This window comes from Mesocricetus auratus, unplaced genomic scaffold, assembly GCF_017639785.1.
Source record: "Mesocricetus auratus isolate SY011 unplaced genomic scaffold, BCM_Maur_2.0 Super-Scaffold_15014, whole genome shotgun sequence".
In the NCBI taxonomy this organism is placed as follows: Eukaryota; Metazoa; Chordata; class Mammalia; order Rodentia; family Cricetidae; genus Mesocricetus; species Mesocricetus auratus.
In genome coordinates this window covers 46259415-46287278 of record NW_024429186.1, presented here as the reverse complement: position 1 = coordinate 46287278, position 27864 = coordinate 46259415, and the positions used below count along the sequence as shown (strand labels likewise).

At 46.1% G+C, this 27864-nt stretch overlaps 1 protein-coding gene, 2 long non-coding RNA genes and 1 pseudogene across 17 annotated transcripts in view; 3 read left to right on the top strand and 1 right to left on the bottom strand.

The window, feature by feature from the left end:
* LOC106021370 overlaps window positions 1-2779 on the top strand; it is a 45501-nt gene extending 42722 nt beyond the window's left edge. For all 5 annotated transcript variants that reach the window (XR_005876298.1, XR_005876297.1, XR_005876296.1 and 2 more), the window contains one exon: window positions 26-2779. This is a non-coding gene — a long non-coding RNA (uncharacterized LOC106021370). The remainder of the gene's footprint in view (window positions 1-25) is intronic.
* Window positions 1-27864, bottom strand: part of Trim9 (tripartite motif containing 9) — a 104194-nt gene that overhangs the window by 26558 nt on the left and 49772 nt on the right. For all 10 annotated transcript variants that reach the window (XM_021228812.2, XM_021228814.2, XM_021228815.2 and 7 more), the window contains exons 2-5: window positions 20131-20226; window positions 18121-18243; window positions 6439-6549; window positions 4999-5152 (exon numbers count right to left, since the gene is read on the bottom strand). In XM_021228812.2, the coding sequence (XP_021084471.1) occupies window positions 4999-5152; window positions 6439-6549; window positions 18121-18243; window positions 20131-20226 (484 nt within the window). The remainder of the gene's footprint in view (window positions 1-4998; window positions 5153-6438; window positions 6550-18120; window positions 18244-20130; window positions 20227-27864) is intronic.
* Window positions 19141-23546, top strand: LOC121139347. Of its 2 annotated transcripts, XR_005876300.1 has the most exons (3): window positions 19141-19409; window positions 21697-21977; window positions 22857-23546. It is a non-coding gene; the product is annotated as an uncharacterized LOC121139347 (long non-coding RNA). The 2 variants fall into 2 exon arrangements; XR_005876299.1 differs by lacking the exon at window positions 22857-23546 and having other exon boundaries at window positions 21697-22735.
* On the top strand, window positions 24269-24746 carry LOC106021358 (annotated as a pseudogene).

Here is a 27864-nt window from a genome sequence, read left to right as displayed (position 1 = left end):
TGAAGTTCTTCTTCTAACTCTTCAGGTCATGAACACCTGCAACCCTCCAGAATTCCTCTGTGTGGCCAGAGCAAGGGAGAAAGGAAGCCGGCTCCCCACTCCCAGCCGGAACACCAACCCTAAGGGACACTTTACGAATACTTGGGTGGTAAGGCTTGCATGCATTCGCTTATGGGGTTTTTCACAGCCCCCTTCTTACCTCTGCTTCATTGACAAAGAAACTGAAAGCCAGAGAGGCTTCAAAGCTAACAAGTAGTGGGACTGGACCTGGAGGTTGAGAACCACTGCTCTGGAGGAAGTGCTCGACATTTCTAGGAAGTTGTCGCTGGTCCACTAGAAAAGACTATCACACATGTTCTGAAGACAGTCACTTCAGCCTCCAAACCTCTGCATGTGGGCAGACTGCCTGTGCGCATGTGTGTGTTCACCCGTCCCTGCCAGCCCTCTCCTGGGGCTCGTTTCCTGCCACACAAAGGAGAGTCTGTTCAGATCACTCTGTCCTTGACTGTGTCCTTGGCACATAACAAGGGCTGTTGCATTCTAGGAGAGTTAATGAAGATTCATTTGTCCTCATGGGAGCAGAGGCACTTAAAGGAATTAACAACCATTTGGCTGGTGGAGTTTTAGGTCACAGTTTTGTCCTGGTATTGGATTTAACATGCAGACAATCGATTTTAGCAACATGCATTAAATGCTCTATGTGCTCACAATTCTAGGGTAGTGTTCTTCAGAGAAAGCAGATGGCTGATACCTGTTCTTACCCATGCAGCAGAACCTTGGGAAGACTACAAAAGTACTCTGAAAACTCTACTCCCATGTCCCAGGAGAGAGTAGACAATGCCAACTGAGAATTTGGAAAACTATTCTAAAATGATCTCTAATAAAAGAAGAAGACAAAACTCGGCATGCCATTTTTATACAACTAAAGACAAGGAGCCCAAACATTACTTCCAATGGTTGAAAAGAAGGTGAGGTGGTTTTCTATTTAAGGGACAACGAGAACCATGCCAGAAGAATTCAGCCATCCGAACAAGGAAAGCCCAGTGTTCTCTAGATGGAGTTCTCCTGCTTGGGGTGATGGAGCCCTTTGCTAGTGAGGCAGTGATCGCAGAAGATGAATTCTTGCTAAGCTGCAGCTGCCTGAGAAGAAACCTGTGGACACGCATAGCTGGCCCATCTTCCACAGCAACAAAAGGAATGAACCAGGAAGATTTGAATTTTTTTGTGTGTATGTGTCAAGAAACAAACATATTTTTCTTGCATAAAAATGTCACAAGTGTAAATTCGTACTTTAAGTCACTTAAAAATATTTTGAGTTTTCACTGTGTCCATGTAACATTATTAGAAAAAACATATCTAATGACATTGTTATTTCATAATGGGCAGATTGTGTTAATATTATCCCAGATGTTATTTAATTTGGATCCTTTGTACTCGGACTTAGGATGCAGCTTGAGGGAATATGTTTACTGCCAAGTTGTGAAAGGGCAGTTCATTGGGTAGACTGAGAGTCCCTGCAGACAATGAGACAATGAGCGAGCTAACCATACACTAGGAGCATCTGTCCCTGTGCTAACAAATATCCCAAAGGCCAGTGGGGAGGGGTTCATCTGCAGCCAGTCAGCTGATATTGCATCACAAACTTTGGCTTTTCCTTTTCATCACAAATACTTGACAGGTAAAAAATTATTCAGACTGAACAGGTCCAGGCTCTCACTGAATTGATTAAACTTAATGAACACAAAGCAGGACACATAAATTAACAAGGCAGAGAGAAAACAATCCAAAGTGAATTAAATTATGATGAAGTGCTAAACAGAAATTTCGCTATTACACCAAATGGTCTATTCTGCTAATGTCATAAAGAGTTGTCCTGGGTGCCCTGTGTGTCAGGCAGTCGCTGCACTTAGGGGCGTTCCGCATCCTAGCCTTCAGTGTAGTGGCATTCTCTGCTGCTGTGTGTACAGACTTGAGCAGTGTGCACAGCTTTCTCCACACTCGCCTCTGTGTGCACTAAGGAACAAGTGACTGTTTTTGGAAATGAGGTCAGCTATGCCGAGCTCACAGACCTCAGTTCTAATACCCACTGCAGGAGCTGCTCACTCCAGGTTCATCCCGCCACCTGGCCTGGACTGCACAGGAGGTGGATGGGTGGCCCAGCCTCAAAGGGCAGAGAGTGTGGGAGCAGACTGCTCTGCCAGCCGACCAGAGCATTCCAAAGCCTCGAGGCTTCTACTTTCTAACTGCCCTTCCTTCTGCCCTAGTGCCAAGGCGAATTGGCTTGGTGCCTTTCCCCCTTCTTCTACCAAAAGCCTTTACAGTGCTCTTTAATGATGTATCTCTTCCTTCATGATACATGAGACATAACTTTTTAGTGGATTTATTTTGCTGACAGGATTGGAGATAGGCAGAGGCTGACTAGGGGGCAATTAACCTGGGGCTCTCTATATTCTGCAAAAGATAGTTTACTGACTTTGCCATGTAGGTGTCAGAGAAGATTTTTAAACAGCAACAAAAGATTACTGCAACACACACACACACACACACACACACACACACACACACACACACACACTGAATGTATGAAAGGAAATTAGCTATTTCTCCAAGAAGCTACACTGTTTTATAGGACAGATTGGGAATGACACCAGTGTGCTCTGAGGCTACTTCTCGGGGCGGGCCCTAACCCCATCCCTTTCTGTAACTTAGGCTTCCGGTGCCCGGGTTATATCAGCTGACTTCTAGAGCTGTGAGAATAAATGGAAGTGGAAAAAAGTCACCTGCACTTGGGAGAATGTCTGGTTTGGTTAACATTCCATAAGTGCCCCCGCTTTTTATTACAGCGGGACATTTTAACTTATGATCTATACATCACTTTAAAAGTTGGTTAAAGCCGGGTGGTGGTGGCACACGCCTTTAATCCCAGAACTTGGGAGGCAGAGGCAGGCAGATCTCTGTGAGTTCAAGGCCAGGCTGGACCGATAGCCTCCAAAACAATACAGAGAAACCCTGTCTCGTAAAAACAAGCAAACAAAAAACATTGGTTAAGGCACCATCTCAAAACAATGCCTATCAATAATAAAATGAGGAGGGTAAGAAACCAAGAGGTCATGAAAAGGAGGTGCGTGAGTGCCAAACAGATGGACGAATTCACCCACACGACGGTTACAGGATTCTGTCTGATAAGGGGAAGCATGTACATTTCCCCCCAGCATCTACGGTTTGCAAAGCATCTACTTTTAGGACTGATTTATTATGTAAATGCTTAAATTAAGAGGTGAACAAGGCGAATCAGTGTCTCCAGCTAAAAAGGGTTTACTTTTTCTCTTATTATGCTCATGGGTGGGGTTTGTGCGCATGAAGGCAGTGCCCAAAGAGGCCAGGAGATGTTAGTTCCTGCGGAGCTGGGGACCCAGGTGGCTTTGTGACCTGCCTGGTGTGGATCCTGGGAACCAGACTGGCCCTCTGCAAGAGGAGCAAACATTCTTAACCTCCCAGTCTCCTCTGCAACCCTGGAGAACATTGTTTCCATTTTTGAATTGTTTCAAAGGGTTTTGTCTTCCTTGTTTGATACTGTGTCTCACTACATAACGCTTGTTGACCTGGAATGTATTGTGCAGGCCAGGTTAGCCTGGAACTCACAGGCCTCTGCCTCCTGAGTGCTGGGAGCAGTAATGTGCTACCGGGCATGGCCCAGTTTCTTCAGCTTTCAAAAAACGTCAGAAAGTATTAAAATGGTGGAGTTGGGGGACAGAGCAGCAGCTGTCAAGGATTTGAGTGAGGGTGGGGGCAAGTTGACACACATGATGAAGGGTTGCCTTTCTGGTTAGCTCTTGAGATGGAATCTTACTATGTAGTTCACACTAGCCTGAAGCCATAATCCTCCGGCCTCTGCCTCCTCATAGCTGGGGTCAGAGAGCTCTACCTTTTCACCTGGATTAGGAATAATTCTTTATCTTGATTGTGATGGTAGTTGTAGGAATCTACATATGTCATAAGCATGCAGTTAAAAAAATCAGGAATAGTCTTCAGATGGATTAGTCACATTGCCATAAAAAATACCACTGCACAGCTGGCTTGTGTTTTTAATCATAAGTACTTACACTTTCTTTTGGTGCCCAACTTAAAAACACACAAACAAAAAGAGAGAACCCCCAAAACTTCAAACAGGTCTTGCCATATCCTTTAATTCTGTCAACTAATCTTAAAGCTTATCTCGTTCTTATTTCTCGTGCAGCTTCCAGCCATCCTGTCAGACTCTCGTTCATCTATGCTCTCTCTGAGATGACACTTTCATTTCAATGCCAGGTTTCTGTGACCTTTGGCACTAGTTAGGGGTCACTTCTTGTGGGAAGGTCTTAGCTGTGCACAGTTAGCCCCCATCTGACCGTCTGGGTTGTCAGTGACTCTGCTGCTGACATGTGAACTCTCCCAGGCTCTCAAACAGTCAGGGGTTGAGTATATCTGAGTTTATCAGACTCGTTCAGCTCACACAGCTAAAATGGAGATGTTTTCATACCCTAGCAGAAGTGAGAGTCACTCTAGATTTTAAAAAGATTTTCTTCAAGTGTATGTGTGCCATGTGTGTGTGAGAGCCCTCAGATGCCAGAGAGGGCATTCCGGGTGAGCTGCCTGGCGTGGGTGCTGGAGACTGAGCATAAATCCTCTGCCAGTGAAGCCAGTGAAGCCAGCTCTCCTTTTCTTTTCTCCCCATTCCCCTTCTTCCTCTTCCTCTTCTGATTCTTCTCTTTTAGGCAGCCTTGCTATATAATTTTTGTCTTATCTGGAGCTCACTATGTAGATCAGGCTGGCCTTGAACTTACAGACATGCCTGTCTCTGCCTCCTGAACGCTGGGATTATAGCAATGCACCACCAAGCAACTGTTTCTCCAGTCCCACTCTGGACGCTATAACCTTCATCACAGGGTCACCCACAGTGCTTCAAGCAGCAGCATCTGCTCAGGGCAGCACGCTGACTCTGGGGACACAAGAACTCACCTTTCACTTGCACGAAGTCCAGCTGGTGAATGGACTGCAGCAGGGGGCTGTTGTCCAGGCTCAAGTCAAAGTCCGTGGTCATCCTGGGAGTGAGTGTGCCTTTGCCCCACTGGTCCTCAGTTAAGTGGACACGCCTTATGAGGGCATCTGAAATCTGATCACATCAAAGACCACAGCCTGAGAAACACAACATCGCATTCAAACCACAGCACTGCTCCTGGACTCTCTGTAAGCGTTGCCACCAAACTGAGAGGACCTCAAGCCCTTCCCATCTCAGTGTGCTCTGTGAGAAAGGCCTGTGTCACTACTAGGGTAGCTCACAGTTTCTGAAGCAAATTTGAACATTTTTGTTTAGTCAGAAGGAGGCTACTATAAATAACTTTTAACTGATTTATAGACATGCCTGGAATGTGCTCATGTATTACTGAGCTTCCAAATGCTGATGGCTCTGAAGAATGTGATACAATGGAAACCAGTTTATCCTATAGGATCAACGGCTCTACCCTTCTGTTCTAGGGTGTGGGCAGCCAGACAAAATTCAGGAATGAGGTATGCAAGCCAGAGAGGCTGCTATACATCCTCTTAAATCTTAAGTGTTCCCTCTCCATGTGACTGTCACTGGATTCTGCATAAGAGACCTCTTTTATAACTTTCTTCTTTCTTTTTAAGATTTATTTATTTATTGTGTATACAGTGTTCTGCCTGAACGTATGCCTGCAAGCCACAAGAGTACGCCAGATCCCATTATAGACAGTTGTGAACCACCATGTGGTTGCTAGGGATTGAACTCAGGACCTCTGGAAGAGCAGCCAGTGTTCTTAACCTCTGAGCCATCTCTCCAACTCCCCCCTTCCATTTCTTATATTCAGCTCCATCTGTCACTCTCGACTGGCTGCAGAACATGAATTTGAAAGAGATCTAAATGTCTTACACTAGTAAAAAAGCTCCTTGTCCTTGGTGTCAAAAAATGTAAGCAAACCCCAGCTTATAGCATAGCATTTTATAATTGACAATGAAAAAAAGTCAAAACCAAAACAACCCCTCTAGTACCACTGAAAAAAATAGTGAACAGAAGGAAGGGGTAACAAGGCAGGACCTTGCACACAAGGACTTCTGCTGACAAAACTGTTAGGGAGAAGTTCCGATTCTCAGACAAGGCAATACTCTTCTTTGGAAGAAATTACATGATTAATTACATGAACAAAAGTGCACCCCCCAATCCCCACAGCCCATGTGCTTCTCGGTCTTGTAGCATAGGATGCCAGAGACCTCCAGGAAGTCAGTGTTCTACACCAGGCTCTCCCACGTTCACTGAGGATGTAGGTAGGTTCTGCTATTGAGGGACACATGGAAGCCAGGCTGCTGGATGTCCCATCTGTGTGTCCTACACTCAGTGCTATGGCACATCTGGAACAGGAAGCAAAACTAGCAAGTACGAACCTGCAGAAAGCCACTAGGATCGTTCTCCTTAATCACTTCCAAGCAGTACTCCATGAGGCCCGTGGTCTGGCGTAGTTTCACTGTGCAATGAGAGATCTGGTCCCGAACCACCTGAGGTTGGTGAGGAAACAGAAGGGTAGGTGCAAAATGGTAGAGGCAGGAGGGAGGCACGCTGGGACTTTGGGGACCTCCCTCAAAGCAGAATCCAAGACTATCATGGAAACGGACCTAAATGGAGGAGAATACTTTGTGCCACTCTCTGCCACAGCTCTGGCTGACAGATATGGGTGGTCTTTATAGGAAAGGACTCACAACAGGACCCTTCGGAAAAGATTGTGGAAGCCAGAACTCTGAATCCTTTGACTTTGGTGCATCAAGGTCTTGTGCGGGACCCTGAAGGCATTCATTTCTGTGGAAGTTGACCTCCCCCCCCGTGAGCTGCTCTTGGGGTGAAGGCATGAGCTGTCTGTAAGGGATCTGCAGCTTCCACACGGCATTTGGGTGGCTGCTGGCTGCGCTCACCCTCTTTCCTAGCCTGCTATCTCTTCTACAGGGTTTCATCATCTGAACTTCAAGGACATTCATCAGAGTCTTTTCTAGGGTGGATGGGAGAGCACCGGACGGCCAGCTGGAGCCTGTACAGTATCGAGATGATGGCAACAAGTGAGTTAGAGAAAGATGACCAGTGCAGATGATCCCACTTAAGAATCGGGTGTCATTTGGAGAGTGCTTTTCAAGTCGGCCCCAGTGGCTGACCCGTGCGTCTGCTTTGGCCTACGTGAACTTTTCTTCGGCATGCATGCTGACACTAGGGTGTTCTATACCCAGGGAAAAAGGCGTTAAGCTTTTCAGTGACCTGAATCCAAGCGAATTTTGAAAAAGGGAATGACAGCTCAGATTTCCCACGAACCTCAGGCATTTGCTGCTTTGATATTTACACAACTTCGCCAAAGCCCCAAAGTTTCAGTCTTTTGGATTTTATGTATAATGTGGAAAATGTTAATATTTACTGAATATGTTTCCTTTCTTCTTTTCAGTTTTGATTATCAGTTTACTTTCGGCTAAGGATTATTACACCTGTTTCCTGAAAGAGTCAGGAAATATATGAAAATCATCTCAATAACCTGATGTAAAAATCGAATGTACTTTGATATTTCATTTCAGTGTTTCTCTGGAAACACTGGAGACTTATAGTTGCAATGTCAGCATTTGACATTTTACCTCCCCACACTCAATGCTATGGCACAGGAATTGCCCATATTGCTACTATCAGTAACTGCTATTGGCTGTGTAAATATCCTAGTTGGTGAATAATAATATTATTCCTATTTCTCTGTTATAGGGCATTTAATGTATAGTTTTTTTTACCAGTCCTTTTGCTCACTTCTGACTTTATTCTTGTACTGTGATAATTTTACGACACGCATGTACTGAAATATGGACACCATTCAACACACTAAGGTTCTGTATCTGCATTTAAGTTTTCCTTCTTGAGGAAGGTGGATTTGGGGCTTGTGGCTGTCTGAGCCTGGGCTTCTTTGCCCACTGCCAAGACAGCAGCTTTTTTTGAGAATACTGTTATTGACGTCTAGGTTCTGACCTGAGATTTCCTACCTTATGGAGATCAGCCAAATAATTAGATTTTTAAAGAATATAATCATTTCATAAAATCTAAAAATCTTATTTTTTAATTAAAAAATCTGCATGTGTGTACATGGTGTGCACACATTCATATGTGTGCACCTGTGCATATGGAGTCCAGACATTGGTGTTAGGTATCTTCTGTGACTGCTCTCTGCCTTACATATTGAGGCACGGTCTCTCATGTAAACCCAGAGATCATCAACTCAGATAGTCTAGCTAGCTTGTCTAGGGGATCCCACTGTCTGCGTCCCAAGTTGCTACCATTAGAAGCCAACCACCGCACCCACCCAGCATTTTTTTGTGGGTGCTGGGGACCTAAACTCTGGTTTTCACACTTGCACATCAAAGTACTTTACCCATTAAGCCATCTCCTCAGCCCCAGGGATGAATACATATTTCCTCTCTGGTCAAGTCTTTTCTCGGCTCTTTTACTTATTAGCTTTCTGGCCAGGCTGTTCGTTCCACTTTTTCTTGGTCTGTATTTTCATTCTGGTGCCTTTGTTAAAGTTTGTTCCTAGGAAGCAAGGCTAATTGTTTTGTTTTGTTTCTTCTTTGAGTTGCGCATTTTTGGACTTTGGTGCTGGTGCCCCAGAGAACCATTTGGCACTGTGTTTGCAGCTGGCAGGAGTCAAGTCCCTTTCCTTGGGAACTGTGCAAGTCACAGGAGTGACACAAATAGGTCCTGGGAGAACATCCCCCATTCCACCCTGCTTTCATCTGCACTAGAGCCTAACCCAGTTCCCACAGGACAGTGGACTGGTCTGCAGCCCTCGCCCCCGGGAAAGCTCTGAGACAGTATATATTGTTCTGACCACACTCTGATAGGCCAATTGCTTCCTCCCGTCAGCCCATGTGGCATAGCCCACAATGAGGTTTAGTGTTACTGAAGAGGGTTCCACTCCTTTATCCAACTTCAAACAAGATCAAGTCCCCACCCCTGACTTCTATTTACCTCTCCGTTTTTCATGTGCCTTTAATTTTTTTCTCCTTACCCTTCTGAATAGCTTTAAATCATACTCTCCTCATGGATGCTGAAGAGCTGTCACTTACAGATCGTCAGTCTGAGAAAGTGATAATATCCTTTCTCTTATTTCACTTTTTAAATACAATCTAGTATTTTCTATTACAGTATACAATACTATGCAATGCTCTCTTCCTGCTTCTTACTTGATCTGCTCCATCTAAGGCGCATGCACTTTCAAGATTCAAGCCTGCAGGACTTTGCTTGGCATTGTTTTTGTTGCTTGTGGGGAAGTTTCTGCGCACCCACCCAGCAACCGCTGACACTATGAACTTCCTGTCTGGGAGTGACAGATGACGAGCTCTGGTTTGATTTCCTTGATTAAACAGAGAACCTTGAGCTCTGGTTTGATTTCCTTGATTAAACAGAGAACCTTGAGCTCTGGTTTGATTTCCTTGATTAAACAGAGAACCTTGAGCTCTGGTTTGATTTCCTTGATTAAACAGAGAACCTTGAGCTCTGGTTTGATTTCCTTGATTAAACAGAGAACCTTGAGCTCTGGTTTGATTTCCTTGATTAAACAGAGAACCTTGAGCTCTGGTTTGATTTCCTTGATTAAACAGAGAACCTGCCCCAAGCAGAATACCATTTACCATTTTACATTTTATTCTTTAAAGAATGATGCATTCCTCAAAACTTGGAGAAACTTAAATTAAGGAAGAATGCTGTATATCATCTTTCTCCCACAGGGTTTCAGGCAAATGTTAATGGAGGAAGAAGTCCAAACCCTGGGAAGAGAAGAATTTGTTGGCATTCTGTCCACGAAGGAGAACATTTACCACGGGTGGTGGCTGCGTCAAGTGCTGCACTTGGAGTTCTAGCACAGAGCTGTGTAGGGTGACTCTGTCCCCTCCAAGGAGTGAGTCAGGGGCTTTCTAGAGGAAGGAGGCTCTCTCCTAGATGTGCAAAGGACATCAAAGGCAACCCGAGACTGCCCTTCACTGGTATCGCCAGAGTGGGCTGGTATATGTGTGTTCCATATTTGTGGAGGAACCCGGGCTGTGTCCTGTGATTCTGGGGGGGGGTCACTGGGAACTCTATTGACACAGACCTTTTCAGCTTTATTCATATATGGTGGGAAGCAGAGAACCATAGGACTCACCCAGTGAAACTCTGGAAGAAATTCTGCATTGATGATGGCTTACATCAGTAATAACAGTGATTACATTATTAGTGTTGACACCTTTCAACTTGGGCAGGTCAAGGTTTTGAATGGTTTCAGGTGCTTAGTTTTCACACAGGCCTTCATCCCAGCATCCAGTCTAATTCCCTGTGTTCACTTTATTGTGTTTGCCAGACCGGGCTGGAGCTTGGCTGGGATGAACCACCTTTCCTTGCTGACAGTGACTGTACCTATTTACTTAAACATTTCCTTGTGAGTGTGAGTATATTTCTCCTCTTTCTCCCTTAATCTAAGGGCCCTCTGCCTGCTGGGAAACAATGGGCAGATAGCCCGATTCAGCTGTTTTATGAGCTAGTAGCACTCTGTGATGGAGGTTTTCCTGCTTATGGCATGGCTATATAATGAATTGTTTTAAAAAATAATGAGATCTGGGTGGTGGTGGCACACGCCTTCAATCCTAGCACTCAGGAGGCCAGCCTGGTCTACAGAGTGAGTTCCAGGACAGGCTCCAAAGCCACAGAGAAACCCTGTTTTACCCCCCCCAATAATAATAATAATAATAATAATAATAATAATAATAATAATAATAATAATAATAGAAACACAGCATGGTAAAAAAAACAGCGAATACCATGATGGAAATGCTGGTAACTATTCCAACAAAACCCAGTTATACAGCAGACTCCAGAAGGAGGCATACTACATAACCATGGTGGACATATGGGAACTCTTCACAAATATTGAATCCTATAACCCAGTAAGCTTTATCTTTACAGTTTTGCTGAGTAGTATTTTGATATGTCAAATTCACCAATTATATAAGCATATTAAAGATTAGATCCCACCCTTCAAATAATTGTAGGCAACCATGCTTACTAATTCCAAGGGATCTTACTGTTGGAAGGTAACAAGAAACTATATATCGGCATGTACTATTGCACCTGGATCATCTTAAAATGCTGGAGAAAGGGAGAATATATTTAAGATGCTTTTAGAATGAATTTAAGTTTTGGAAGTATTATAGAGAAAATTAACTCACAGGTAATACTTTAAATGTCTCAAAAGAAAATGGAAATATGTCATTTTTGTAAAATAAAGATACAGACTGTGTTAATGGCACATTTTAATGTTGTCACAGATTCCCTGTGAGGGTGTCAGGAACAGTGGGGACAGTTTGGGGCCCTACTGGGCAGAACAGGACCTGGGAAGGAGAAAACATAGCATCTGGCTTCCTCTGTTGACCATCAGGACATTGTTCAACTAATTCCACACATGAACTAGAACTATCTCTTGGAAGCTCAAAGATATTTTTCTCTAATATCTTTCTGTCATTTACTTCTGTTCATCACATCCTGAAAATAGATGAACAGCTCCTTGCACTTTTTCAAACCGCAGAATAGCCCTAACTTCGATTCACATTTCAAATCAGCCCAAAATATGGCTGCACTTGCATATCTCTCAACTGAGCCTTTTGGCATTCTGATTTTTATAAAGCATTTTAAATAACAGTGAAATTAGTAAAATACCTCATAGAATGATCAGTTATGACCACAGGCGACTAGAAAAAGAACCCTGTATGTTCAAAGAGAATAGCGGTGTGTGGTTAACTCTATGAACAGTGTGTATGGAAAAATAAGTTCTTAGGAACATTTCTTCAGTGTGATGAATGAGGCTACAATTCCATTTGTTCTTCCAGTAACGGAGGCAGAAGTTAAAACTTGGGTACTGTGCTAAGTCCTTTCCAGTACTCCATACTGAACACAGTCTTAAGTCCTTCACAATGTCTCAGACCGGGTAATACACTGAGCATATATAATTTCTCATATTGAGTACAAGACAGATGCCTTTACCACAGCCCATGAGGGGAGAACAGTACTCTTTGTATCTGCATTCCAGCTCACATGCAGAGAAAAGAAAGCGGGCTACAGAATTCCCCAGAGTTAGAGATGTGGTGACAATGTACCCCACTCTAGTCTCTGTAACAAGGAATCTAGGTTTACCCCACCCGACTCCATCTTGTCTCACCAGAACCCTTTCATCTCCTCAGACTGGCAGAACTCTCAGAGGAGAGCATGAGCAGGGTGCTAAGACCCGTAAATACACACGGGCTTCACACACACACACACACACACACACACACACACACACACACACACACGCACGCACGCACGCACGCACGCACGCACGCACCCACACAGGCATGCATACAGGCACGCACACATACATCGACACTTTGTCAGCCAAGAACAGCCTTTGGCAACAGAAGAACACGAGATTACTGCCACACAGCCGACAAAGGAGAAAGTGTTGTGCTTGGTGAGGATGTCCTTAAATGGGCAGTGTTCCCTCCATATCGACGAAAACAACGAGAAAGGGAACAGGCAGGGACAAAAGAAGATCTGTGGAGGCTGGTGTCGGTAGCCATGGCAGCAGTGGCCCCGGTGGTTGTCTTTAGAAGTGGCAACAGATACAATTGGCTGAAAATGACAGAGATGAATCGTAGAGACAGAAGATAGAACAGCTTTGCTGCTGAGGGCAACAATCGGCCACCTGTCTCTTTTCATCGCCCTCCAAAGTCTATGCAGGGTGAAATGAGGGCATCAGTGTCCTCTGCCCAGTGGCCCTGTGGCATCTGTGTGGCCTGCAGCACAGCTCTCCTTGACAAGGGCTGTCATGGGGAAGATGAGGACAGCAGGCAGCAGGAGGGCATGGGGGCCCATGGGTATGATAGACGCCATTCCTGAGCATCAGCCTGCTATGCAGGCCATGGGTGACATTCTCAGCCCCACCCTACAGAGATGGCACCAAGTAAGGGTCACAGGGGCCTGTGATGTCCTCTGCTGCTTGCTGATGTGACATGGATCAATGGCACTTTCCCAGTCCTTGATTCCCTCTTCCATAGAGATTGCTGACCTCTGTTTCTCCCCTGCAGAGCAACTATTGTCACCTCTACAGTGACTACACAGCCTCACACGCCTGTCACTGTATGCACAGCTGTGTGCCAGTGTTTGCAATGTTGATAAGAAGACACTCCATTGAGGAAAAGTTGGAGTTTCACAGGTAGGTGCTGAAACACTTGTGCTAGTTCTCAGGGGGGCCGGGGAGCAACTCCAGCTTCCCAGCTCATGCTCCAAAGGCATCCACAGCTTTGTTCTGCTCATCTCTATGTGACTCAGATGCTGTTTTGAAGCAAGGTCTTGTGACACAGACTGTGAACACAGCTATTCTGGAAGCTGAGGCAGAAGAAGGGTCACAGGTTCAAGGCTCACTTATGCTAGTATGTCTTTAAGGGCAGCCCAGGCAATCAGCAAGACTCTGTCTCAGATTTTTTAAAAGGAGGGAGTGTGGCAGTGTAGACCAGTGGTAGAGTGATTGCCTAGTGTGTATGAGGCCTTAGGTTCAGTCCTCAGCAACACACATGCACACACACACACGCACACACACACACACACACACACACACGTGCAATCCCCAAAATGCACAGGATATTCTGAGGATTGTTATAGGAAGGTTACAGTGACAGTCATTTAGTGAAAACAGAGCAGGGGGCAGCTGCTTTGTTATTAGAAATTCTCTATCGTCTTGGGGACTGACTGACTGGCCCAAAATCACCATCATCTTTCCTCCTACAGGTAGGAATGCAGTGGCCGTTAGCACACACCTCCTCCAGAGTAGGCAGCTATGACGCCAGCTCTCCCATGAGGTGCTCTGTGACGATTAGAGTTGCCAGTGATCTTGTCCTAACAATGTCTACGGCACTGACCACTTCGTTCCCAGAAGGCTGCGGTTCACTTGTGCTGGAGCCATTTGTAGGTAACGTTTATTGCTTCCATTAGTCAAGGCTCTTCCTGAGTCACCACTGTGTCCCTCCCTCCTCCGTACCCATTCTCACACTCAACCCTCACAGGCATACATTAGCTACTGGCTGGCTGAGGAGAAACGCCTGGTCTCTGGACGGAACTTCTACCAAGAGCAGTGGGGAGCTTTTGTTCAGATCCTGGGCTCTGTGGTTCCTTGGCTCCTGGGGGCCAGTTCTGAATTCATGTTGTTATCATTCCCTCCTCTCTAGAGTATGAATAATAGTGATAGTGACCCCACAGGGCTGCTGTGAAAACTGTTGAGGTGATCCCTATCATATAACCCCTACACTGTCTCCATGAAGAATATCTCTTCAGACTTTCACTACTGCTAGGATCAAAGGCAAGGATGCTCTTCTGTGTTCTGTACAACAGCTGCAGAATGGTGTTCTGTAGCAGGCTGAGATTTTACTTCAGAGAAAAGTGACTCTCAAAAAAGAAAGGTCACTCAGATCTAACCTGACTCTGAGAGAAATGTTTATAGAGTCAAGCCTTTTCCCACACTGTTAGGTAAGCCTGTAACACAGATGCCCACACAGTGACACTTTCAGAACAGCTTGTCTCTGATTTCCCTCAGTTTCTCCTCACATTTAAGGAGTTAGTACACATGCTGCCATGAGTCACAGCTCAGTGTCCCTTTAAGGAATTCACAGGCTAATAACTAGACACCACAAGAGGAGACGATGCTCAGGATGCAGACGGTGACCAGGAGAGGGGCGTGTAGGAGGGACTCCATCATCTGGGACTCTGCAGACTGCCATACACAGGCCATAGAAGGTGCACCCCTGGGAGAGCCAAGCCTTATTCCCCTCAGCTTCTGTTCAAAGGTTCCTTGTGGAAGGGGTTTCTTTGGCATTCCTTAGGAGTTCATCCTGAGACGAACATGGCAAGAGCCTTCTCGCTAGACTGACCGCCATGGGTGTGTGTGGCTGCTCTCAAATGAGCATTGAGGTTACCAGGCTTGGTTTGCTACCCAAACCCACAGGTTCTTCAACACTACCGCCACTGATTCCTGCCCCCATCCCAATCCTAGGTGTATATGCTGTTTCCATGTCTGCAGTTTTCTTTCCCCAGGAATATCTGGCTCCTTGACTGCATTGTGCTGTAGCTGTCTGCAGATGCCAAAGAGGTATGGTATCAGCGAGCACGGGCTGGGGGTCAGCTCTCATGAGCCCTTCCTGTTTGGATGGACCTTGCCACAGCACAGCCTGCTGCTTGCCTCAATTCTACAGTGTCCCCTGAGTGACAATCCAAGTCAGAAGGCAGGGAGAAAGGTTTTCATCCCCACCATGCTGCGGTGCTGACTTAGGTCAGGAAAGCAGCGTCTATGTAGCTCTGAACACTCTTTGAGGAGCTGCAGATGGCAAGAGGTAGGGGGACATGGAGAGTGGGGACATGGAGAGGGGGGACATGGAGAGCAGGGACATGGGGAACAGGGACATGGAGAGGGGGGACATGGAGAGGGGGGACATGGAGAGGGGGGACATGGAGAGGGGGACATGGAGAGCAGGGACATGGGGAGCAGGGACATGGAGAGCAGGGACATGGAGAGCAGGGACATGGAGAGGGGGGACATGGAGAGTGGGGACATGGAGAGGGGGACATGGAGAGCAGGGACATGGAGAGCAGGGACATGGGGAGCAGGGACATGGAGAGCAGGGACATGGAGAGGGGGACATGGAGAGTGGGGACATGGAGAGGGGGGACATGGAGAGCAGGGACATGGGGAGCAGGGACATGGAGAGGGGGGACATGGAGAGGGGGGACATGGAGAGGGGGGACATGGAGAGGGGGGACATGGAGAGGGGGGACATGGAGAGGGGGACATGGAGAGGGGGGACATGGAGAGCAGGGACATGGGGAGCAGGGACATGGAGAGCAGGGACATGGAGAGGGGGGACATGGGGAGCAGGGACATGGAGAGGGGGACATGGAGGGGGGACATGGAGAGGGGGACATGGAGAGGGGGGACATGGAGAGGGGGACGTGGAGGGGGACATGGAGAGGGGGACATGGAGAGGGGGGACATGGAGGGGGACATGGAGAGGGGGGACATGGGGAGCAGGGACATGGAGAGGGGGACATGGAGAGGGGGACATGGAGGGGGACATGGAGAGGGGGACATGGAGAGGGGGGACATGGAGAGGGGGACATGGAGAGGGGGACATGGGGAGCAGGGACATGGAGAGGGGGGACATGGAGAGGGGGACATGGAGAGGGGGGACATGGAGAGGGGGACATGGAGGGGGGACATGGAGAGGGGGACATGGGGAGCAGGGACATGGAGAGGGGGGACATGGAGAGGGGGGACATGGAGGGGGGACATGGAGAGGGGGGACATGGAGGGGGGGACATGGAGGAGGGGACATGGAGGGGGGACATGGAGAGGGGGGACATGGAGGGAGGACATGGAGAGGGGGGACATGGAGAGCAGGGACATGGAGAGGGGGTGAAAGACCCCAACCGCAAGAAACATCTGTCTAAAAAGTAACCATGAGTTCAGATTCAGGCTAAGGGCCCTGGCGCCAGAGTGATTACCAACCAGGATATCTGTAGTTGGCCACCTGGTGCTGAGGAAGTTCGGACTCAGGTCAGGGGCCCTGGTGCCAGGGTAATTACCAAACAGGATATCTATGGTTAGCCACCTGGTGATGAGGGCGGGTAGCTCCGAGAATGTCCCGACCACTGTGTATCCTAGATTGAGCCTAGTCAGCCTTATCTGACTTCCTTGTACCCGAGTCGGCTGTTCTAAAGCTCACCCCTCGCCTCATTTAAACTAACCAATAGGGACTCTAACCGTGCACTTCGCTTCTGTACCACGCTTGTTGCTATAAAAAGGGCCCCGTTTTCTTGCTCGGGGCGCTTGGTTCCCGAGAGACCAAGACGCCCGGGTACCCGTGTGTGAGCAATAAAGCCTCTTGCAGTTTGCATCCAATCCGTGGTCTCGGCTGATCCTTGGGAAGGGTCTTCCTGAAGAGAAAACACTCCTCTGGGGTCTTTCAGGGGGACATGGAGAGGGGGGACATGGGGAGCAGGGACATGGAGAGGGGGGACATGGAGAGGGGGGACATGGAGAGGGGGGACATGGAGATGGGGGACATGGAGAGGGGGGACATGGAGAGGGGGACATGGAGAGGGGGACATGGAGGGCAGGCTGCAGCTGGGGCCTTGACACCGTGCTCATCCTCTTCTTCATTATTGAAACTTCCTTGGTTCACTTACTGGAACCTGATTTTAGAAATGGGAATTCTCTTGATCTTGAAGGTCTGGTTAGGTAACTGACCTGCTGGGTAATATTTGTCACTGGGCCATTGACCTGCCACTAGGTCCCCTAAAGTGGTCCATATATCTCCTGGCATCAGCAGACAGCCTTGATTGGAGCTTGCTTCTCCTACTTTCACCGCAGGCTGTCATGTACACTCTCCTCCTCACCAGGCCTGAGGTCTGTTGGCCATGTGTGTGGCCCTTAGGTGACTGCTCAACGCTGGACTCCTCCTGCTCCCTCTCCCCATCTTGTTGCGAGTGGGTGACAGGCAGGTTATCACACGTCTCTATGACCAGTCCTGTCAATGGGACCCCAGACTCATAATGCATTGCTTTTACTATGTAGAGGCCAAAGTTTAGATTGAAAAGTTTGTAAACAAATTTTATTTTAAAAACATATACTTGATTTACCTACTCAAGAACATGTTTTTGCCTATGTGTGGCCATCTGCATCTAAGCTTTCAATCCTGTTCCTAGGATTCACTATCCCCTCTTCTTGTCTTAAAAAAAAAACTAGCTTATGATTTATTTTCCTTGAATGCCCTGCTTACTCCTGAGAGTGTTGTTTGCACCCCCCAGAACAGATCCTGGCCCAGAGAACTAACCCAGCACATTTTGGTTAAGAAACAGGAAGAGTAAATGGATAATGAAGAATGTGCCTGCGCCTGTCTGGCCAGACCACACGGGTGAGGAATGGTGTCCTCCTGTGACTGCCCACCATTGCCCTGGGAGGCTGGACTGTTGCTTCCCACTGTCCCCAAGGGGCCACTCACCTTCAGCTTGTGCTCATGTTCCTTGTTGACCCGGGCCAACAGCTGCGCCTTCCTTCGATTTAGGGCGTCAATGAGAGCATCACACTGGGCCACCAGGCAGGCCTCAAACTCCACACTGTTTTCCTGAATTGAGAAAGCACACTTCTCAGACACATGTACGGGGAGCTTGGGTACTCAGAGAAAGCAGAGTATCTCAGTCCTTCCTACTGAAGAGACGGGAAGGAACCCTGTCCATAGAGCACACTATTTCCAAATCACTGGTAAGCTGTATTCTGTAGTGCGAGTGTTTTGCATTAAATCTATAAGGAAAAAGGTAGGTATGTGTTACTTAAATTAATTTTTGTCAAAAGAAATCTTCTCTGCTTATTGAATTATAATAAGCATAATAAGTTTTTGGCTTGTAGGGTGGTATACAAGTCCACTACATGTGCTCAGTTCTGCAGTGGTGTCTAGGAGGAAGAGAGTAGAGTCGGGTCAGGAGAGAAAGGGTTACTAAATTTAACAGAAGAAAGAAGAGGGGATGACAAAAGTCCCCCACATTATACAATGATACAATGTTGCCATCCAATGGTAGCATACAGTCTAAGGACAATGGCCAAGAGCAGGTGTCCCTGCATGAAGAAAGGCAATAGTAGAGAACAACTCATATTGGTAACATTTTCTCGTAGCTTCCTGAAGAAAGGGAGAAAGCTACAGAATGAAGAAAGTGTAGTCCCCTGATATTTAAGTTGAATGCTGGCTGTGGTAGTTTTTCCTTGACTTTAACCATATAGTTCTTAGCAGTTCTGAATTATAGGCACATATTAAAGGTCTTTGATTTAATTCAGCAGCTTTCTTCAAGCACAGGGTCTTTGTCTGAGATCGAATTAGATGGAACAGCAGCTCCTATGGATGCTAATTTCTGCTCTCCTGGCAACCATCTTGAATTCTCGGAGAACGTCCTTGAGGAATCATTTAAGGGCTTGCTGTGCCCTGTGTGGAGCGATGGTGGGAGGGAGCCTTCCCTTGAAGACTCTGCTGCTGTTTTCTCATGGAAAGAACACTTTGCTCTGACAGAAAGGCAAGGCGGGGGCAAGCCTGGGCTGCAACGTTTGTGCCAGCAAATGCAAAGAAAGGGCTGATTGACAAATGCTGTTGCTTTGGAAAACAGAAGGAAGTGTACAGAACTGCTGGGGAACCAACAGTTTGAACACGGGCATGCATACAAAAAGGGGAGAAGGCAACGGAACCGGTGTGCTGCACTGTGAAAGGCTGGCTTACATTAGAAATCCATTTCTGCTTTGACACAGGTTAGTCCCTCAGAAAGCCAATTTACCGGAGGGCAGAGTTAAGGCTATTTCTGTGAGGCAAACCTCAAAACATGTAAGAATGGCAAATGGTGCAGAAGGGTCATTATTTTGTTGTCTCATGTGTTTTACTGTTTCTCCCCTTTGGCTACAGTGGGAAATTTATGCATTCTCAAGTGCTGACTGACCTGCTGGTCACTGTGTCCTAATAAAGCAATCTAAAGTATAGTCAGCAGGGGACTCAGGCTAGAAAATACCTAAGTGTCTGAGATGAAAGAAACATTATGATAGAACAGGGAGAAAGGAAAAAAGAGAGGGAGAAGGGAGGGAGAGAGAAAGAAGAAGAAAGGAAATGATTAATGTTAAGCGAAACGGGGCTTGGGGACCTATAGAACCTTAGAAACTCGGTTCGCAAAGAAACGTGCCTCTCTCTAAATGCAATGTGGTAGCCGACTCAGGGCCTCAGAGTGGAAGGCAGGAAGCACCTGAGTCAGGCAACCCTGCCTTGTGGACAAAAGAGCTACCTCAAGAAACAGCCCATATGAGGGTAACCTCTGTGTATGTCTGTCTGCGTAGCAGGGACAGGGCAGAAAGAAAGAGGGATTTCCTCAGAACACATCAAGTCAGAGGGTGTCATCCGGCTTTGGTTGCGGTCAGCCTGCGCTGCCCGCCCCCCGCACCCCCACCCCGACTCCCTTCACCCCCGCACCCCCCCACCCGGTACCTGGATCTGTTGCACCATGCTGCGGAGTTGCACCAGGAACTCCTTGGCTTCTTTGGCCCTGTCTGACAATCCGTTCAGCGCCTGGGAGAGCTGGCTCTGCGGAGAGAAGGAAGGAAAGCCTGAGCTGCGGTTACACAGGGCTCCGTGGGGTTACTTCAAAGCCACGGGGCTCCCAAACCCAGGAGCCATTAGCCGGCTCTGAGTCCTCTTGTTTGGCCTTCGGGGTAACGTGGGTGGTTGGGTTCCAGTACCCAGGCCGGCAGTCCTTCCCTGAGCCCCTGAGCACGCTATTCTCTGAAGCAGCAAATGTTCCCGGCCACCGGAGTCAATGGCCTCACTAGTTGATACCCACGTAGAGTGACCTCATCTCGTTATTTCATTAATCTTTATTTCATTTGTGAGGGATAAAAAACAAAACTAGCGAGTCAACTGAGATGACAGTACTTAGCCCAAAGGTTCATTGTCGGGGTGGAGGTGGGGTGGGAGCGGGGGCGGGGGGGGGGATGCAGAATGAAGAAGGAGCCACAAACATGTTAACGGACAAAGATAAATGCCTGGACGGTATTCCACCCCAGCGAAGCTCGCCTCCTTTTCCCGAGTGCACTTACTCTAGGTTCCCAACCGCCAACAGCATCCTAACCAAGGCCAAAGCCTACCCTGTGTCTGACCCCCATACCACCAAACCTCCTGCAGTTCTGCAGGGGCAAAGTGTGTCCAGCCAGCCCTGCTTTGCAGCCACGGTGTCCCCTGAGACGGCCAACACCCACACCACCGGTCAGTGGAACCTAGGTGAAGGCCCACCAGGGGACAGAGGGTCTGAGAAACCGGATGTGGGACCAGTGTGGCTGATGCAGGGTCTCCTCTCTGGTTTCTGCCTTCGAGGCAGATCAGTATCTTCTGGAGAGGAGGTCAATACAGTAAGGATGGTGGGGTAAGGACCAGGGGTTCCGAGTCCATATCTGAAGGCTCTCACTACTGTGCTTCTTGTTGGGAAGAAGGAACTGCCGCTTACGCCCTGTGCTGAGGTTTTTCCTTCCTGGAGCTGTGGGTACAAGACTCTTTGTCCTAGCAGACTGAGTAGAACCATTGTCCCTCAGGCAGTGGCCGACCTTCCTGTGCCTTCTCGAAAGCCCCAAACCCATTCTCTTCGACCAGCACAATGCCTCTCGTATCCTTTCAGTAAAAAGACAAAACCTCAAAATGATATCTCTTAGTCCTGTGAATTTTCTCTTATATTTGTCTTATTAAATATAAAGGGAGACACTGCATCTTCTTTAAAATACGCAGGCCAGATGCTGGGTGGAAGCAACATAGGATAGTGGAAAGAAAGCAGGGTTTGAAGGGGTTAAATTCTGGCCCTGCTCTTTGCTAAGTGACTCCCAAGAAAGCCACCTATGCCCGAATTACGTCAACAGGAAAAATGATCATTGAAATAATATTTTGAACTCTTATCTCTTCTCTTACCCTCTTTGTGTCTCCTCTCTCTCTCTCTCTCTCTCTCTCTCTCTCTCTCTCTCTCTCTCTCTCTCTCTCTCTCTCTCTCTCTCTCTCTTTCGTTCACTCTAGCTTGCTCTCGCTCTCCCCACCTGTAATAAACATTCTTAAACAAAAGAACAACATGGATGCCGTGAAACCCGGGAGGCTTTCCCCGTGGCAGCTGCAAGAGACTCGGGGATCCTTCTCTCGAACCAACAACACACTTTTTTCATCTACCAATTCACTGCCACTGGGTCTACAGAGATGCCGGAGTTCCCTACAGCCTGGACTTCATTGAAATAACCAGCTACCTAGGATGTGGCATCACCCCAGCTTTCTCAGACACCCCAAAGATGTTCAACGCCCCCCAGGTCAGCAGGAAGCAGTCTTAAGAACTCCTTAATTTGCTTATTTCCTAACTTGCCACGCCCAACTCCCCACCGTTTTAATAATAATAAGAGGTGAGATTGTTGAAACTAAACACCGCGCTGACCCCGTCCCCTGACAACAGGTGGGGCCCGAACAGTGGTGTGGCCACATTATCCCTGTGTCACTCCTTGTGGAGCTGCTGCATAAGGACTCAGTACGCATGCGCAAGCTTCCCCTTTAAGTGAGCACCGCTGGATGATCGCCCCTCCCGACTCTCCTCTCCCTTCTCTCTTCTCTCACCCTCTTTGTCTCTTCTTGTCTCTCCTCACTCTCCCGCCCTGTAATAAACTGGTGGTTAATGTACTCTCTATGGTTCATGTTCCATCTAGCGTGTCTTAGTCTTAAACAAAAGAACTTTATAGTGACATATTTTCTTACTAATACTCTATAGCATATTTTTCATTAGATATAGTAACAGCTTCAATATTGCTTTTTTGCTCTTTTTGTATGTAATTGTTTTCACTATTAAGGGTGTTTTGTGCTGAGATGTAAATTTTGTTATTTTTTAATTAGCTGAAGAATATTAAAATTATATGAAAATTGCATTTAAAAAAAGAAATAATATTTTGCCCATTGGGCTCTTAATGAATACAGGGCAGTGCTTAAGGAAACTATCCCATTTTGTAGATGCTGTCAACTATTGGCTGTTTATGTGTTTATACAAAGTTTGACCTCCTGAATAAAATGAGAATTCTACTTACTCTTGGATGGTGTGGGCATTGTATGAGATACCGTTTTAAAGGCCAGAATCCTTTAAATGCAGGTGTTTCCTTAATAAATATTGGATGGTTTTAACTCACATTTGGTTCCTTCACTTCCAGGTACCTAAACACCCAATGACGAGGTGATGGGGAATGTCCTTCTGTATGCTGTGAATATATGTTTCTCTAATTGGTTGATGAATAAAGCTGTTTGGGCCAATGGACAGGCAGGATTTAGCCAGCAGGAAATCCAAACAGGGATAGAGAAAGGTAGTTAGCTGGAGTCAGGGAGATGGCAAGTAGCTGCCGAGGAAGCAGGAAATCCAGGCATCACTAGTAAGCAAAGACCATGCAGAGATACACAGATGAACAGAAATGACTTAATAATTAAGAGAGAGCTAGCCAACAAGAAGCCTGAACCATCGGCCAAACAGTTTAGAATTATTACAAGCATCTGTGTGCTAATTTGGGACTAAGCAGCTGCAGGACCAGGTGGGACAGAAACTTCTGTCTGCAATGAGAAATCCAAAGGGAAGATTCCTCAGTAGTATCTGCTGGAAGACATCTTTGTTGACTTGTTCTTTGCTATATATTCCAACCCCAGAAGGTATACCAGCACAACCAAGAGAAAGTGCACAGTGAGTCTGCATTGCAAAGGGATCATTCATCTCTTTATTGTTGTGTCTTAGTGACACCACCATTTGGGGGTAAATTTTCTCCTTAAGAACTTTTGCCAGCCAGAGATCTACAAGGATGACACCAACTAACAATCTAAGTAATAGTGGAGAGGCTACCTTAAATGCCCTTTCCTGATAATGAGATTGATGATGCCTTATATGCCATCCTAGAGCCTTCATCCAGTAGCTGATGGAAACAGAAGCAGACACCCACAACTAAGCACTGAGCTGAACTCCTGGAATCCAGTTGCAGAGAGGGAGGAGTAATGAGCAAATGGGTCAAGACCAGGCTGGAAAAAACCCACAGAAACAGCTGACCTGAACAAGGGAGGAGCTCATGGGCTCCAGACTGATAGCTGGGAAACCAGCATAGGACTGACCCAGACCACCTGAACATGGGTGTCAGTTAGGAGGCCTGTGTAATCTGTGAGGCCTTTAGTAGTGGATCAGTATTTATCCTTGGCATCTAAATGGACTTTGGAAGCCCATTCCACATGGAGGGATGTTCTCTCAGCTTAGACACATGGGGGAGGCCCTAGGCCCTGCTCCAAATGATATGACAGACTTTGAAGATCCCCCACGGAAGGCCTCACCCTCCCTGGAGAGCAGGAAGGGGATGGGATAGGAGGCTGGGGGGGGGACAGGGTAGAAGGGAAGAGAGAGGGAACTGTGATTGACATATAAAACAAGCTTGTTTCTAATTTAAATTAAAAAATAGGGAAAAAACTTTTGCCGGGCCCTGGAGAAATGTCCCAGCCATTAAAGGCTAGGCTCACAATCAAAAATATCAGAACTGTTTCCAGGATCTCAGGAAACAAAAAGAAGCAGGTTCTCATTTGGAAGCACAGCAATAAAATGAGAGACGATTCTAAAGAGTGGAGTTTTATATTCACTGTTATCCTTAGAACTCATGTTTCTGAGAGAGTGGGACATCAGTCTTCTGGTCCCAGCGATTGTGGTGCTGACCACCTGGGAGTGAATTAAAAACGGGCGATGCTGAGAAGGGCAAGAAGATTTTTGTTCAGAAGTATGCCCAGTGCCATGCTGTGGAAAAGAGAGACAAGCATGGGGACCAAATCCCCACGGTCTGTTTGGGAGGAAGACAGGTCAGGCTGCTGGATTCTCCTACACAGATGCCAACAAGAACAAAGGTATCACCCGGGCAGAGGGAATTCTGATGGAGTATTTGGAGAATCCCAAAAAGTGCATCCCTGGAACAAAAACGATCTTTGCTGGAATTAAGAAGATGGACCTAATAGCTTATCTTTAAAAAGCTACTAATGAGTAATTTTGCTGCCTTAGTTATTACAAAATAAATGTCTCATGACTTTTAGTGTGTACCATAATTTAATTCTTACACCAAAATTCAGATCCTGAATGGCTAATAATGTTTTTGTTGGACAATCCTGACTTATAGTAAAGTAGATATGATCTTTTTAAAAATAACAGTTCCAGTTGCATAAATACTAACACTGCTCTCCATTTCTCAATATAGGAGTGGACTTAATTATTAAAGTTATACTTTCCACAAAAATGGAGGTATCACCTCAAACCAATTGAATGGTTTTATACTTAAATTTATATAACTGGGCATATGACTGTTTAAACACTGGGAAAAAACCTGTCACTGTCTCAGAAATGAGAAGACACACTTGTGTTTTGGTTTATATTTACTGGTCTGTTACAGGCAATGGCTAAACATCAGGAAGTAACTGTCTATTCTTGACTTGATGATGTCATTTTAGTTATAATTCCCTAAGTCAAAGGATGTTGCCTTTTACCACTGAAAGGCACTTACTCTGGTCTATTTGATATTATATATCAAATAAAGAGTATTTAGCACTAAAAAAAGAGGAAAAAAGAAAAAAAAGAACTCATGTTTCTTCATTTTTCCAAATGAATGGAAGTCTACTGGGCTACAAAGATCTTCCTCTGTGTAATCAATATATTTAGAGGTTTGGGAGATGGAGTCAAATTCATACGGCTACAGACACATTAAATTTCCTGATTTCTTACATTCCAACCTCAAAATTTATCATGTCTATGTAATGTATATTATTACATTAAATCATAAAGATTTATTGACTGGGTACTGTTACATACTTAGAAAAAGCTATGGTGAAGTTTGGCAACAACTCAGTAGGTAAAGAAGCTTTCTATACAAGCTTGAACTCAACACCTACAGAAAAAGCCAGGCTCAGTGACATTGTTCTGTAATCCCAGTACAAGGGATCCAGAGATAGGAGGATTCCTGGCCAGCTAGCCTAGCTTAATTGATGAACTCCAGGTTCAGTGAAAGACCCTGTCATGAAAAAATCAGTTGGGAGCGATTAAGGAAGTCAACCAGCGTCAACGTCTGGCTTCTCTGTGCATTTATGTGTGCACACCCACGTGCACAAGTGCACCCACCCAACACAAACACATACAAAATACCTCCCACACACAAATTTTCAAAATGTTATTAGGAGTAGACAAAGAGTTTTGTCCTCATTCAGGGTTTTAAATGTCAGAGCAATAAGTGAGCTGCAAACATCAATTTTCCTCCAGATTTAGTCTCTTTGTGTCTGTGTTGGAGGCTGAGTATCTTCCACCCAGCTAACAACTGTCTGATATTTGATAAACATCTATTTTATAAGATAGAGATCTATGAAGTTTTGCCCTAAGCTTTGCCCACTTGCAGAATTTGGCAGCAGAGAAAGTGTCGTATTATAAGGGTTTATGTTTGTTGCTTTCATAGGATAGCTTCCTGAGCATGTTTATAAGCCATATCTGATTAAACAGTATTACTTATTGATCTGGTTTGCTTAAAACGTTTGAATCTAGCCTGCGCTAGCAGAGGTGTTCTGTATTCAGGACCACAGAGCAGTGTTGTGAACTTTCTGCCTGTGCACTGAATGTGCGAATCCACGGTGTGTGTTCTCCTCTGGGCATCCTTGGAGGGAGAAAGGTACAGTTAGTTCTAAAGGCTGTTTATAATGTCGAATCACAGGCACTTGGGTTTCCTGGATACTTGTTTTCTAATTTGAGATGGTTTCTGAAAGTGAAGGAGAGTGTTACAATGAGGTAGCCACAGACACTCTGATGAATTTCTTGGCTCAGGGCATGCTTGGAATAACCAAGGTCTCCCTGGAAAGAGGCACGCTGTTTGAATCTGAAGTAGAGAAAAAGAGTCCCACCTCCTCTTTCCCTCGTTGCTTGCCTATATGGGATGTTTGTGTTTGAGTGTGAAATGCTTGCTTATGTGTGATAACCCATCAGAGAGGGTGGGGGGCTCTAGGTTTTGGGAGAAGCTGCTGTGGCTTGGGACAGTTAACAAATCTTACCATGTTTACTGTAAATCTGATTCTGAGCTGTGTGTAGATCCAGGGAGGACTTTTAAATCTGGAACTGTAGTATACAAACTTTTTCTGTTGTCTTAGCTACTTTCTCATTTCTGTGACTAAAAGACAAGCAGAAAAACCCTAACACCTCTTAAAGAAGAAACTTTGTTTTGGCTCTCAGTTTGAAGGTACAATCAATTGTTGTGGGAAGGTCAAGATGGCAAAAGTTTAAAGCAGTTGGTCATACTGCATCCGTAGTAAGGATGCAGAGACCAGTGACTACCTCTACTAAGCTAGCTTTCTTTTTAAATTAAAAAATATATGCATATATATACATATACATATATAGTGGTTGTGAGCATATATATGTGTGTGTGTGTGTGTGCACTTGCACATATAGCATATGTGCCACAGTGGTACATATGGAGGTGAGAGGACAATTTTGTAGACCCTATTCTTTCCTCCTTTCTGTGGGTTCTGGGGCTTGAACTCAGGTTCTCAGGCTTGCAAAGCAAGCATCTTTACCCACTACACCATCTTTCTAGTCCATTTCCACCTTTTTGTACAGTCTAGGACACAACCCAGGGATACTGTGCGAGCCACTATTAGGTTGGTTCTTCTCACTATGATTAGCCTGATTAAGAGCATCTCTCTAGCATCTTCCTGGAGGCTGGTCTACTAGGTAATCACAGATCCCCTCCAGTTCACAATCAATACTGAATCATATCCATATTCATTGCTAATTTGGCTGTGACAAAGATTCTCTTCTTGCCCAAACTCTAGTAATGCTCTCTGGAACCTCTTTTCCATTAGGCCTTAGCCTTGGTCTGTAGGACGTGGACTAACACAGTTGCATCGTATCCCTATGATGAGCCCCTCTCCCACTTAAAGTACTAGCTTGAGGAAATCCAAGGTCACAGTAGAGGTTTACAGTTATCCAACATCTGAAGACAGAGCTCTGTCTCCCAGTCTCTGTAGCAGGAGTGGGGCTGGTTTTAGCAAGTGGCAGTGAGCAAGCCTAGCTGGGTTTCATGGAGACGAATTGTCTCCTAACTACATTTTGCTGTATTAATTGCCTGCTCACCCCACACCCACATTCTTCCTTTAACTCCATTCTTCAGTCACCGAGGT